The sequence below is a fragment of the Prionailurus viverrinus genome, chromosome B2 (assembly GCF_022837055.1).
Source record: "Prionailurus viverrinus isolate Anna chromosome B2, UM_Priviv_1.0, whole genome shotgun sequence".
Classification (NCBI taxonomy): domain Eukaryota; kingdom Metazoa; phylum Chordata; class Mammalia; order Carnivora; family Felidae; genus Prionailurus; species Prionailurus viverrinus.
The window spans coordinates 32,824,876-32,837,793 of record NC_062565.1 but is presented as its reverse complement, the minus strand read 5'-3'; the positions used below and the strand labels follow the sequence as shown (position 1 = coordinate 32,837,793).

At 59.2% G+C, this 12,918-nt stretch overlaps 1 protein-coding gene across 3 annotated transcripts in view; it reads left to right on the top strand.

Annotated features, from left to right (window-relative positions):
* The window catches only part of GRM4 (glutamate metabotropic receptor 4), a 70,137-nt gene extending 58,098 nt beyond the window's left edge, over window positions 1–12,039 (top strand). For all 3 annotated transcript variants that reach the window (XM_047860891.1, XM_047860892.1, XM_047860893.1), the window contains 2 exons: window positions 4,917–5,163; window positions 11,137–12,039. In XM_047860891.1, the coding sequence (XP_047716847.1) occupies window positions 4,917–5,163; window positions 11,137–11,186 (297 nt within the window). In that variant the 3' untranslated portion in view covers window positions 11,187–12,039. The remainder of the gene's footprint in view (window positions 1–4,916; window positions 5,164–11,136) is intronic.
* Window positions 12,040–12,918: the final 879 nt, after the last annotated feature.

Below are 12,918 nucleotides of genomic sequence, written 5' to 3'. Positions count from 1 at the left end.
GAGAATCAAGGATGGCTCTGTAGTTTTCGGTGTGCGGATCATCGGAAGGAAGGGATGTCCAGCCCTAAGGTGGGGAATCTGACGGCAGAGGAGCCTGCTTGGGGGCAGAGATCGGGCAGTCCTTTGGATGTGCTTGCTAAGTTTGGGATGCCTGTTAGAGCGCCAAGTGCCGCCGTTGAGCCAAAAGTTGAATATGCTACAAGTCCGGGGTTCGGGGCTGAGGGCCGGGCTGGAGATGTAGCCGGGGGAGTCGTCAGCCCGTGGATGGCGTTTGAAGCCATGAGCCCGCCCAGGTGTGAACTCCTAGGGATGCTTGGCTTTCGGTGAGGCTGCTGCCAAAGCTGCCATGGATGGGGTGCTTGTCATGTGCCAAACACTCTGCCTAATGGCCAGCAGGCTCCACAGCAGCAGGCTAGGGTAGATGTCACCATCCCAATTAACAGATGAGGACTCGGAGGCACAGAGACGTGAAGTGATTTGTCTGAGATCACATAGCCAGTAAGTGGCATGGCTGAACCTGACCCTGCTCCGCCTAACTCGGGAGCCCAGTCCACGCTGCGCCCTGCAGCCCCGGGACACCTCCCTGCCCTGGGGCTTCTTTGGCCCGTACCACTTCTCCTCCAACGGTTCCTCGAGGGCAGGAGCTGTGCCCTCCATTCTGAAACCCGTGGCCTGGCCCAGGGAGGCCTGTGGCCTGTCTTCCAATGGCGGCTTGTGGGCTGAGGGGTCCTGAGAAGCAGACGTCAGTGCCCTGAGGTCAGAGCCCTCCGGTTTGGCTCCAGGTCACCCTGCACTCTGACCTGAGTCAAAGCGGCCACTGGGCCCAGCTCACGCTGTGAGCCAGGTCTCCAGCCCCCCACTGGCCTGCGGGGTGCAGGTGCAGACAGAAGCCCCTTGCCCCGCAGTGCCCAAGGGGCCTCCAGAGCCAGCAGGGGAAGCCACGCCCCAGTCCAGGAAGCTGGCGGCTTGAGAAATGACCTTCGGCATTACCAGGAGGCTCCTTCCCTTGCCTCCTCAGGGAGTAACGGTACAGGGCTGGAAGGCAGACAGCACGGTGGGTGAGCCCCTTACTCAGACTTCCCGTAGGTTCCTCTGGCTGCTTGCCAGCACAGTGCTCCCCCGTGGGGTCCACACCCTCCCGGGGTGTCAGACCCTCCAGCGGCCGAGGCCCAGCCCCCTCTCTCAGCTCCCACATCTCTCTAGGCCACCCTGCCTGCCTCTCTTTTTTTCCCTTTTTAGGAGGCTCCCCTCAGTATTGATTATGAAAAGGAGCCTCTGAAATGATCTTTTCTGAGGCCCAGAGAAGGGCAGGGACTTACTTGCCTGGGGTCGCACAGCAGGCTGGCCTCACACCAACTTGTGGCCTAAGACCCTGCTCTGCACCTGAGGGGTGGGACAGGGGACACGACCCTCCCCTCTGGGCTTCTGAATGAGGAAGGGGAGGGGAGCTCTGAAGTCCCTGCGGGTTCAGACCGCCAGACCTCCTAGAGGCATAGGCAGTCCTGGGGCTGTATCTGTGCTGTGTTTTGTCAACACTACAAGGTGCCCCAGTGGAAGCTGTAGGCCTGGCTGCTGTGTGTGTGTGTGTGTGTGTGTACGCGCCCAGGCAGGGGTCTGAGTCAGGCATGAGTGTACAGGGGTGAGTTCAGGTGTGTGTGCGTGTGAATGCAGAGATGCGTGTGTGTATGGGTGTGTACGTTTGCGGGCACGGGCGTGTGCCCAGGTGCGTGTGCACACACGCCTGCAGGTGCCCAGCAGGTGCCCGTGTCCCCCCCGCGTGCAGGTGCGGGTGCAGAGTGAAGCTGTCAGTGCTGCTCCGATGAGCAGGCGGACGGATTTCCCAGCATTAGCCCGGATTTCCAGGGGTTATCACTGCAGCCGTGTGGCATGACTGAGCCGTCTGGAGTGTGCTTTCTCTACCGCGTGGGGTTACTGCTCAGTCAGCCTTGGGCAGGACCTGGCCCCAGGGGCTGGCCAGGTTGTGGGGAAGTTCATCGACCTGGCTTGAACAGATCCTGGGGATCTCAGTAGCCACTAGGGTCGGCCTGGGCAGAAGCACGGAGCAGGCAGAACTCCTCAGTCCCCTCAGCAGGGCCCCCTGTACCGTATGCCCCCCAGGCCTAGCACAGAAACAGGAAAATGCATTGTCGACCTCCAGGCAGCTCCTTTCTGTGTCCTTTGCCCCACCCCCAGGGTGATCTCTGTCCACACCCATCAAACCCAGCCTGCACTCTGGGGAGCGGTCACTTGTGAGGCTAAGGCAGGACTTCTTGCAGAGGACAGAGTGTGGCAAGGGCCTGACTGGAGAGGGGAACAGGAGTTCAGGTACCTCTGTCTGGGAGATGGGCAAGTGGGAGAAGAAAGCACATCCTGGAGGTTGCCTCTCACCCCATCTGCCTTTGAGAGCTGCATCCGTGCCTGGGCCCTGCCCTCTGGGGGTGCCTGCTGGGTTCTAGAGGTTCTAGAGGACCACTGCTTCTTTGAGAGAATCAGCATGCTACATGCACCTTCACACAGGAGGCCCCAGAATGGTGCCTGATCTGGGGGTGGGGTGGGCATTCCAGACCCTGGGGCAAGGAAAGGGACTGGGGGCGTGCAGCCCCACTTCTGCTTACACAGAGCGGGCCACTCCCAGCCTGCATGGCCAGAAGAGCCCCCAGGGCCCAGGCTGGGAGGGTGGGCCCCCAGCAGATGGGAGCAGCTTTGCTTAGCTTTGATCTATTTACACTGCATCTTGTATTTTGTTTGCAGAAAGGCTCCTAGGCTGAAAAGCAAAATAGAAAATAGAACACCAAGGATTGTGCTCTTCCCCCCCACAACCCCCCCCCCCCCCCGCCTGCTCAGGGCTGGCTCCATGGTTTTCAGGGCTCTGTGAAAAAAGAAGGGGAAAGCCCCTTGTTCAAAAATGATTCAGCATTCAAGATGGTGGCAGTAGGGCATGAAACCAAGTGTGTATACCCACGGAGCTGACTCTGCCTGGGATACTGGAGGGGCCTAGCATCCCATAGTGGGTCAGGGCAGAGTGCAGTCTGGCCCTCAGGCCTCTGGTCCCCAACACAGGGCTGTGTCCACTGCAGGGCTCAGAGAGGGGCTTCTGTCCCTGGTCCCACCAACTCCACATGGGCCCAACTGCACCCTCCTAACCCCACCCAATCAACAAGGTGGAGCAGAGGGTGTATCTGACTTGGAAACATGACCCTTATACCCAAGAACCCCCAGTGTGAGAGGCAAGACCGCCCTTGCCCTCAGGGAGCCCCCAATCTAATGAGGGAGACATACCCTCATCCTGTCCAATGGTGAAGATGTTGATTAGCCCAGACCTTCATTGCTGTCTCCAGTGGTGTGGAGCCTGTCCCCTTCCCCCCCCTTCCCCACCCCAGCCACCAGGCCCACCTCAGCAGGTAGAAGAGGTAGCCAGCACCCTCCCACTAGCTAGTCATGCTTAGAGGTAACACTGTCACTGGAGGGTGGGAGTATAAGGGCGGGGGTGGGGTAGAGTGGGGATGACTGTGTCCAGAGGGGTGTGTGCTCCCTGGGGACTAGGCTCTTATTCCCCTGGGCCTGTGACATTTCCTGAACGGTGACAATGAAACAGCTTCTCCACACTCCCATCCTCCTTCCCCACGCTGCTGTGCAAGATCACTCAGCTTCGGTCTGTGTTTGGGTGGGCCCGTGGGTTGGGAGAGGTAGGTGCTCTCATCCCATGGCACTGATGAGAAAACTGACGCCCAGAGAGGGGTTGAGACTTCCTCAGGGTCACACCCCTCCCTCCTTTCAGACCCTAGAGCTTCTCCACAGCCTCTCTCCCTAGGGGAGCTGGAACAATAGCCTTCAGACCCAGGTCATGAGGCATTTCTGGAGAAGGGCAGGAGATGGGGTGGGATATGAGAATGGGTGTCATGGGGGGGGGGGGGTCGGATAAAACCGGGGGTCAGGGAGAGCTTCCTAGAGGAGGTGGCACATCAGCCAGGCCCTAGGGGAGGGGACCCAGGCCTAGAAACAGCCAATGTAGGGGGCAGAACGTTTCCTGCCTTCCCTATGCCCAGACCTGGGGGCCACAGCCTCGGCCTCCTCTGGCCCCACCCAGGCTGAGGGGGCGGCTAGAGGGGCACCTGAGGCTTGGAGGACTGGGAAGGAAGGAGGAGGCGGGGAGGGGACCCCAGGCGGGGGCGGTGGGAATTGTCAGGCCCTGCGTGGAAGGCCCCACTATTGAAGAATGGATTAGCCGACACCCAGATTAATGGACTTTCATTTTGCTAAACATCTGTCACCGTTAGTGCTGGCGAGTGAGCGTGAAATGAGCTTTGACCAATGCTGCCATCGCCATATCTTGCCAGGCGCTGTGGCTCCCGTGCCAGTGCTCTGCACAGGGTGGCGTGGGGGGGGGGGGGCGCGTCACTGAATGGACGCTTGGTCAAGGGGCTGTGGCACACCCACTGGGAGTTACTGCACCAACAGATGTTCCTCTCCTTCCCAGCCCTGCGCAGGGGACTGCTCCTGGGAGGCTCAGCTGTGGTCCCCTGAGGGCCCTACCTCCCTATAGCTCGTAGGAGTGGGGAACCCTTCCGTGCACGTAGCACGTGCCGGGCATTGTTCTACATCCATTCACCGTTTGTCAAGTCATTTCACCCTTACAGCCACCCTATGAAGTAAGTGCTATCATATCATGCCAGTGTTATTCGTGAGGAAACTGAGGCACAAGGTGGGACTTGTCCAAGGTCACATAGCTAGAAGTGGTAAAGCCAGGATTTGGTCTGGTCTAAAGTCCTGGCTCTATACCTTGACTCCCTTTTGCCCAAAGTCAGTGGGACACAGGGCTCCCGGGGTCTGTCCTCTGTGCGTCTGTCTCTGGGGTCAGGGCCCCCGAGGCGCCAGGCGGAGCCTTCTCTGACGCCGTCCCCCTGGCCCCCCTCCAGCTGTACATCCAGACAACGACGCTGACCGTCTCGGTGAGTCTGAGCGCCTCGGTGTCCCTGGGGATGCTCTACATGCCCAAGGTCTACATCATCCTCTTCCACCCGGAGCAGAATGTGCCCAAGCGCAAGCGCAGCCTCAAAGCCGTCGTCACCGCCGCCACCATGTCCAACAAGTTCACGCAGAAGGGCAGCTTCCGGCCCAATGGTGAGGCCAAGTCTGAGCTCTGCGAGAACCTGGAGACCCCAGGTGAGTGCCCAGCCCTGCTCCTTTCCCTCTGGGCCCACCCAGGCCAGTCTCCTCCTTCAACAAGGCCCGCCCCCCCACCCCACCCCCGGGGACCCAGGCCACGCCCCTCCCAGAGCTGGGTCCTCAGTGGGTACTGGGAGAGCCCCGAAGCCACAGGTGAGTGGGAACTCCGGGAGAACCCTGATGCACCAGGTTAGTGCCCCCCTGCCCCGCCCCATCCTAGTAACCAGGAGAGAACCTCAAGGTCCCCCCCACCACCTAGCCCTGGCTACCCCCTTCCAGGGATATCTGCCCACCTGTGGTGAGGCCATGGGGGAATGTGGTTCATGCAGAACGATGGGGGACTCTGGGATTTCTCTGGTCAAGGGGTTGTCTCGAGGGCCCTTGCCTTCTGGCCCTTAAGTAACCTGGGCACAGAGGCTCTGGTGCCAGCCTGGCCACCTTCTACCAGGGCCCTGAGGGTGTGGGGCCTCAGGATGTGGGTCCCCAGGATGGGTAAGGGAAGGAGTGAGTTGGACAGAGGGCCTTCAGAGGCCTCAGTTCTCAGGTAGCAGGGTGTTCCCAAGGGATTGTCCAAGGAGACCTCAGCAGTAGAGGGGGATGGGGAGAGAGAAGGACACAGGGACCTTGGCATCTAAGGGGCAGGCCCAAGGTCTCGGCCTGGGCAGGAATGTACATGGGAGGGAGCAAGGCCACCATCTTTGCCAACTTTTCTGGTCCCCCTGCAGCCAGCCCTCTGTGAGAAGAGATTGAGAGGAGAGAGAGGCAGAGCATGTGAGGGACAGGTTAGACCTTGGGGGCACCTGTAATAGTGGTGACCATTTCCTAAACCCTGATTGTGTATCACACCTACCATGCACCAGTTTTCGTCTTCACAGCAGCCTTGAAAGGCAGGTATTTTTATCATCTGTGTAATACAGAAGAGTAAAGGGAGGCTCAGAAAGATTAGGGACTCACCCAAGTCACGCAGCCAGCAGGCGCCTGGCCTGGACTTGACCTCCACGGTAGTATCACTGCTCCCTTCTCAGAAGGACGGAGGCCTCTGCGCTGGGAAGTGAGCCGTGGGGTCTCCCACCTGTGGGGTGAGAGATAGAGGGGTTGCTATCGTCACCCTGCCCCCCTGAGATGCTGGCTCCCTCCCTGGACATCCTGCAAGTGCCCAAATAGTTTAAATGGCAGCATCTCCTGCCTCCCCTGCTCTCTGAGAGTCCTGGGGGGCTCCCGTTGGTGGGGAAGGAGGAGCAGAGCCCCCCCCCCCCCCGCCCAGGAGACTTTCAGTCCCAGAGGGACCTGGGAGTTAACACTCAGCTTCTTGCCTCTAGTCCTGGGGCAGAGGCCCCAAATGGACATCGGCCATGGCAGCAGGAGGGATATGGGCTAGACTCCAGGAGGGTCTGGAGCACGGGCTCCGGAGAGGAGGCCCTTTGTCATCCGCAAGTAGGTCAGGAGAAATAGGAGACCTGGCCTCCCTGGTGTGTTTTGGCCGGGGCAGCGCCTCTCACAGGCTCCCCACCTGTGGCTCCGGGTGAAGCATCCTCCCTTCCTTTCTGGGCATGGCTTCCGCCTGTTGAGTGACTGCCACCTGTGGAAAGAAGGAGAGTCCCTTCCTACATCCAAACAGGACTTTTTACTCCCAAAGCCCTCTCCCCTGTTCCGTGATCTCGACAGGAGGCCCGTGAGGCCTGGGTAGGGCTAGAGGTTTGATTCGCAGCCGAGGCCCAGAGAGGGTGAGGGATTCTCCTGAGGTCACACAGCAAGGTGGTGGCTGGCTGGCCCCACACAGTGTCTTTCCCTTGACCCTGACTTCACATGGCCTCCCTATCTCTGGGTCTCCATTCTCCGGGCAGAGCAGTATACCTGGCTTCTGACACACCCCTTTCACTGACATCCTGATGACTCTGTGTTGCCCACCCCCAACGCCGTCTTTTGCCAAATGACCTCTGGTTCTTTTCAATCTTGCTCTTCCTCCCAGAGCACCAGCTTCCCTGGGACCTACAGCCCTCCCTTCAGGTACCACGTGGGCCCTCCACTCTGAGATGGGAAGGGGCACTGTCCTAGAACTCCCCACCTCTGGCCTTTTGTGTCTAGATCTGCAGAAACCCCACGTGCGGCCCCTAGCCAGGCCCTTCTGTCCTGAGCAGGGACCCCTCACTGCTCCCCACCCCCCACTCCTGACTTCTGTTTTCCTCCTTCCCATGGAGATTTACCCTTCCCGGGTTCCATCCCTCATACCTTACTCTGCTGGGGCAGGAGCAGGTCTCTCAAACGAGCTCCGGCCCCCGGGCTCATCAGAGTGGGGCATTAACCCTCCAGGGACCATGGGCGGCTAACTAGAGCTAACACCCCGACTCCAAAGGAGGGAAGCAGAGTGTGGGACCTTCCCTGACAGTTGTGATAGACATTGTTTCTTCTGACTCTCTTTAGGTTGGTCACATGGGGACAGGGTACAATTACTACCCCTTCCCACCCCACCCCCCACCAGACAAGGAGGGGAGCGGAGGCTTGGCGAGGGGACATACAGTGTTCCCAGCCCCCTGCTTCCTGCAGGGGAAGGGTGAGAGCTGCTGTAGAAGCCAGAGGCCAGGGCCCCTTGCCCCCACTGCCCCTTAGCTCGGTGACAGCAGGGGCTGTAGACGTGTTGGGTGGGAGCCAGGTGATTAATTCTGGGGATGCCAGACCGAGGGGGCGTGAGCGGGAAAAGTGGGGAGATGTCACTCTTGTGAAACAGGGACATTTTTCACTCTGTCACTGGCAGGCCACGTATCTTTAAACAAACAACAGAATAAATAATTCAGGGGCCTGATTGCGGGCAGATTGGGCACAGAGACATGGGGCAACAAATGGGGGCTGTCAGCTCGTGCTTGCCATTGCCCAGCTAATTGTTATCTGAGGTGGCAGGGACTGAAAGCCAGCAGCAACAGCCTGTCATCGGCAAGGGATGGGTTTGGGGACCTTTGTTCACACCCCTCACCCCGTCCCTCCCTTCATGCTGAGGATGCCCCTGGAGGGTCGCTCTCCCCGCCCTGTCCTCATTGCTATAGTTATTTCAGCCCTGTCCCTTTGCAGGGTTTAAAGAGGACTTCCATCCACCCTGTGGCTGAGAGCCAGCCAAGGGTTTATTATCCCATTTTACAGATGAGGGACTTGAGACTCGAGAGGTTCAAGTTGTTGGAAGGGCTCCTTGGCAGGTGCTGAGATCCCCTGTCCTGGGGAGGGCAGGACTGGACCCAAAGTCTCCTGACTCCTGGCCAGAGCGCTTCCCTTTGAGCCTCACAGTTAGCTCCCGGGAGCCCGGGCAGACTCACTGCTCCCATTTTCCAGATGGTGAGACCGAAGCTCCGCTGAAGGACTCTGGGGCCCCTGGCTTGTAGCTGAGGGCCGAATGCGCTTCCAGGTTCTGGAACCCAAGGACTGGATTTTCTATTGGAGACAGCTCTGGTCTTAGAGGGACAGCAGGGCCCAACTGTCCCTCACCTCCCCCACCACCTGCTCCCCTCTCACCCGTCTCGGTGCCCCCACGGCCGCCCTCAGGCGCCCATTTCACTACAGTTGGTGGTTTTGCTGCTGCTGCTGCTGCTGCTGCTGCAGTTTTCCTTCACCCCTGAGCCATGGCTGCTGACGGGTTTACAGGTTTGGACACTCAATTTTATCAGTTCACCCAGGGGGTGATGGAGCCCTGGGGAACTGATTCTCATCGGCCTGGCCTGCAGCTCGTGATTAAGCTGCCGGCTCATTTTCTGACAGTGCTGGATAGCGGAGGGTGGAGACTGGGGCTGGGGGAGCCCCTCAGGACAAGCAGTTGGGGCAAAAGGGCCACCGCTCTCATGTAACAGGTAGGGAAACTGAGGCCTAGCAGGGTGGGGGAAGAGCTTCCGGAAGTCACAGAGGGGGGATCAGAGGCTCCTGTCCCTAGATCTGTGCACCCTCTTACCTCCCTCTCAGCACCTCTGGCCGCATGGCGAGTTCCTTCCCCAAGTATGCCCAGCCAGGCTCCTCACGGGTGCTGTCCATGGTCCTTCTAGTCTCATGGTCAGCCGGCGCCCTGGAGGCATATGGGTCATTTTAGAAACGAAGGTGGCAAGTCTTGGCACACTGTAAGGTGCTGTGTTCTTACTCTCTTCCTGAAGTCATGGGCCCCGTCACCTGTCTGGGTGGCACCTAAAACTCAAAACTTCCCGGCTACTGCCCAGCCAAGTGATTGTTCATGTTCTGCTTGAATATTTCCACGACCACATAAGGCCATCCTCTCCACTCAGCTCTGGCCGGGAGAAAGTTTGTCCTTTGCTTTCGTTCACCTGCCCTCCACTCCACGTGCCTCCCCACTGGTCCTGCGGTGCCGTCCTCTGCTCACCCCACCCCCAACGAGTTTGCTTCTTGCCGCACTTGATGGGCCCTCTGAGAGTTGGACCCAGCAATCTGGCCCGTGTCAGTGGGCTTCCAGCTACACTGGTGGGGTAGATGGGCAGGAATGGGGACCCGGGTTTCTTCCATCTGGCTCCGTTGGCTCCCAGAGGGCTGTGCTGAGGCTAGTTGCCCTCAGTGTCTGTTCTGCCTGTGGAAAGCAGAAGAGAGGAAGTACAGGAGAAACCATCTGTTTTAATCAAATGACATGCAAGTCACACACAGCCCTCACGACCCTCACGTGTCATTCGCAGGAACGCCATCAAGCAGGGAGCTCGGGAAATGTAGTCTTTACTTGGCAGTCATGGGCCCAGGGAAAACGGGGTAGAGAGGATTGGGGGGTACTGTGGGCAGCCCACCGCACTGCTCCCCTCAGTGCCCTCTGCCCCAGGCCAGGCACCTTGGCCGTGCACTCCTTTCCCGAGCAGACAGGACCCTGATGGGGTGTCAGGGCAGCTTTGCGAACAAGGGCCCCCTGATTGTCTCCCATCCAGCCTCCTCTGGGCACCAGCACACAACTCCCACCCCAAGCGGCAAGGCTGACCTTGATTACTCTCCACTGAGCTGTCCCAGGCCATGGAGGGAGACCCTGGATCTGGACAGGACAGAACCAAGGACCTGGCCAGGGTCCTCACCCCAGTGCCTCATTTTTCACATGAGGGTGGCATTTACCTAGCCTCCTCACTAGGCTGCCGTGAGGTCTGAACCCCAGCCGGGCAGAGGCAGGAGGAGGCTCGTGCTGCCCCGAAAAGCTGATGTTGTCACCCAGCTGTGAGTGGTGGGGAGGGCCCCAGGAGTGGCTGAGGGAGGGCCAGAGCCATGGGTATGGATAAGGAGGCCTCGGGGCGGAGGTGAGACAGGGACACCTAGAAATGGGAAGGGTAGCCGGACCAAGGCCCAAGGGGACCTGGAAGCCTTCCACTTCCCTTGGGTGTGGCACAGGGGCCAACTGGTCAGCTCGTCAGTTTCTAGCCTCATGAGCCCCCCCTGCTCCGGTTCCATCATTTATTTCCTCCATCCCAACTCACCACTCCCGTCCCCTAGGCTGCCAGGCTATGTCTAATGTCTGTTCTTTGCATGTGTTCTTCTAGAACGTGTGCTGTTGACCTGAAAACTTCTGTTGATAATACTTTAAGGCTATACAATTATATTACAAATAAAAACAATTCTCTTCAAGTGTGGTGGAGTCGGGAGGTGGCAGGGGCTTCGTCGGGGGTGGGGGTGGGGTTGGGCGGGAGTGTTCTAAGGAGGGGTCCTAACTAAAACAACTGTGGGGAGGGCAGGGCACTCCAGGCAAGCAGCCTGGCCCCAGCAAAGATGTGGAGGTGGGAAGGATGTTCAGAGACTGGGCGAGTCCAGTGAGGTGGGGGGGGGGGGTGCAGGGTGGTGGAAGGAAAGGGGGGGCAAGCGATGGGATGGGTGGGGTGGGGCCACCATGAGGTTTGGGGGCTGTGAACTGCTTGGTTCAGGGGTCTGGACTTGATGCCGTGGGCAGGGCAATGCCTGAGCAGAAGGGGGGTTTGAAGAAGCCAGCCCCTGATGCCTGGGTACCCCCGGTCTCTCTCCTTCCAGCACTGGCCACCAAACAGACCTACGTCACCTACACCAACCATGCAATCTAGCTAGGCCGCCAGAGCCGAACAAGAGGAGGATTCAAGACCCTTGTGGCTGATGCGTCGGGCCAGGGCCACTCCCAGGGGCCCAGCTGATGTCTTGCCTGCCCGTGGGCGCCCACGGACGTGGCTTGGTGCTGAGGACAGCAGAGCCCCCGGCGGTCACTGCTGGGCAGCCTGGGCAAGCCGGGCAGGTGACAGGAGGAGGACAAGGGGCTGGGGAAGCTTCAGGCCACCCCAAGAGCCTGCATCTTGGACCATGGCCCCTCCTGGCCCCAAATCACAGGGGCCCAGGCTGTGTGGGCCCCAGTGTGGGTTTTCTCTCTCTCCCTTCGTCTCTGCCTGTCCCACTGGTGACCGTCCGAGTCCGTCTCCATCCCTGTCTTTATTTTATCACTGCCTTTTCTCTCTGTGTCTTCACCTGTGTGCTCTACTCTTCTTTCTTTCTGCCTCTGCCTCCTCTCCCTGATGCATTCTCTGTCTCCAGGTCTCTCCAGTTTTTTCTCTTGTGCTCCACCCAGGTCTCGTGCATTTTTCTTCCCTGTCCTCGCCCCCTCCTCACCTTCATCGCATCCTGCCTTTGCTCTCTCCCCGTCACCACCTCCCAATTCACCAAACCGTACGTGTCGCAAAAGAGAAAAAGCTCAAAAAAAATTCCAAACACAAAAAAGCCAAAACAAAAACGAATCTCGCGTGTGTTGCAAAGTGCCGCGTCCTCCTGGTGGCCTCTGTGTGTGTCCCTGTGGCCCGCAGCCTGCCCGCCTGCCCCCTCCCGTCTGCTGTGTGTCCTGCCCGCCTGCCCGCCTGCCCGTCCTGCTGATGACACGGAGTTCAGTGCCTGGGTGTTTGGTGATGGTTATTGATGACAATGTGTAGCGCATGATTGTTTTTATACCAAGAACATTTCTAATAAAAATAAACACATGGTTTTGCACCCTGGCTCCACATCCACTGAGGGCCCTGCAGGGGGACCCCAGTCTCAACCTGCAGCCAGAGAGCCTGGAATTAGAGGCAAGGAGCAAGTGGGTCATGGACCCTAGGGCTTGCAGGCGATGGAGGCTGCCTCCGGGGCTGGCATCGAGTGGGAGCATGGAGAGGCCTTGGGCAGGGAGGGACCAGGACTTTGCAGCAGATTCCAGAAATCAGCCGCTGGCGGTCCCCTAAGTAAGGGGGATGTTCTATTCCTGTCCCTGGCCCTGCAGCCCCTAAGGAAGGTACCATTTTGGTCCTTCCTCTCCTCTCACAGTCCTTACACCTGGGCCTCCGATCCCCGCCCCGTAACGAACTTCTTCTTCTCCTCCTCCATCTAGCCCGGAAACTCTCCTCTTGAGAAATTGGCTTCCAGGGCTCCCAGCACCCACAGCCCTGCCCTCCCGCCTGTCCTGTCTCCAGGTGACAGGTGCTAGGATGATGTGTGTCTCTGTCCTAGAGATTGGAGTGTGGCGTGTGTCCGCGTGGGCCAGGTGTGTGGCACAGGTATGTGCGTGTGGCTCCCCCAGCCCTGTGTGTGTGTCTGTTTTGGCTGCACGTCTGTGTGTGCTCTTGGTACCTCCATATGCATGCTTGTCTGTCTAGTGTGTCTGTTTAGGCCCAAGTGGGGGTAAAACCACATTGCACCCACATCGTGACGATGCTTGTCCCTGGCCAGCGGCAAGTGTGCAAGTGTGTGTTCACAGCAGCTGGCTTCGTTGGCAGGCTGGGCGGGAGGGAGCGGGAAGCAGCTTAGGGGCTGGGCCCTGCC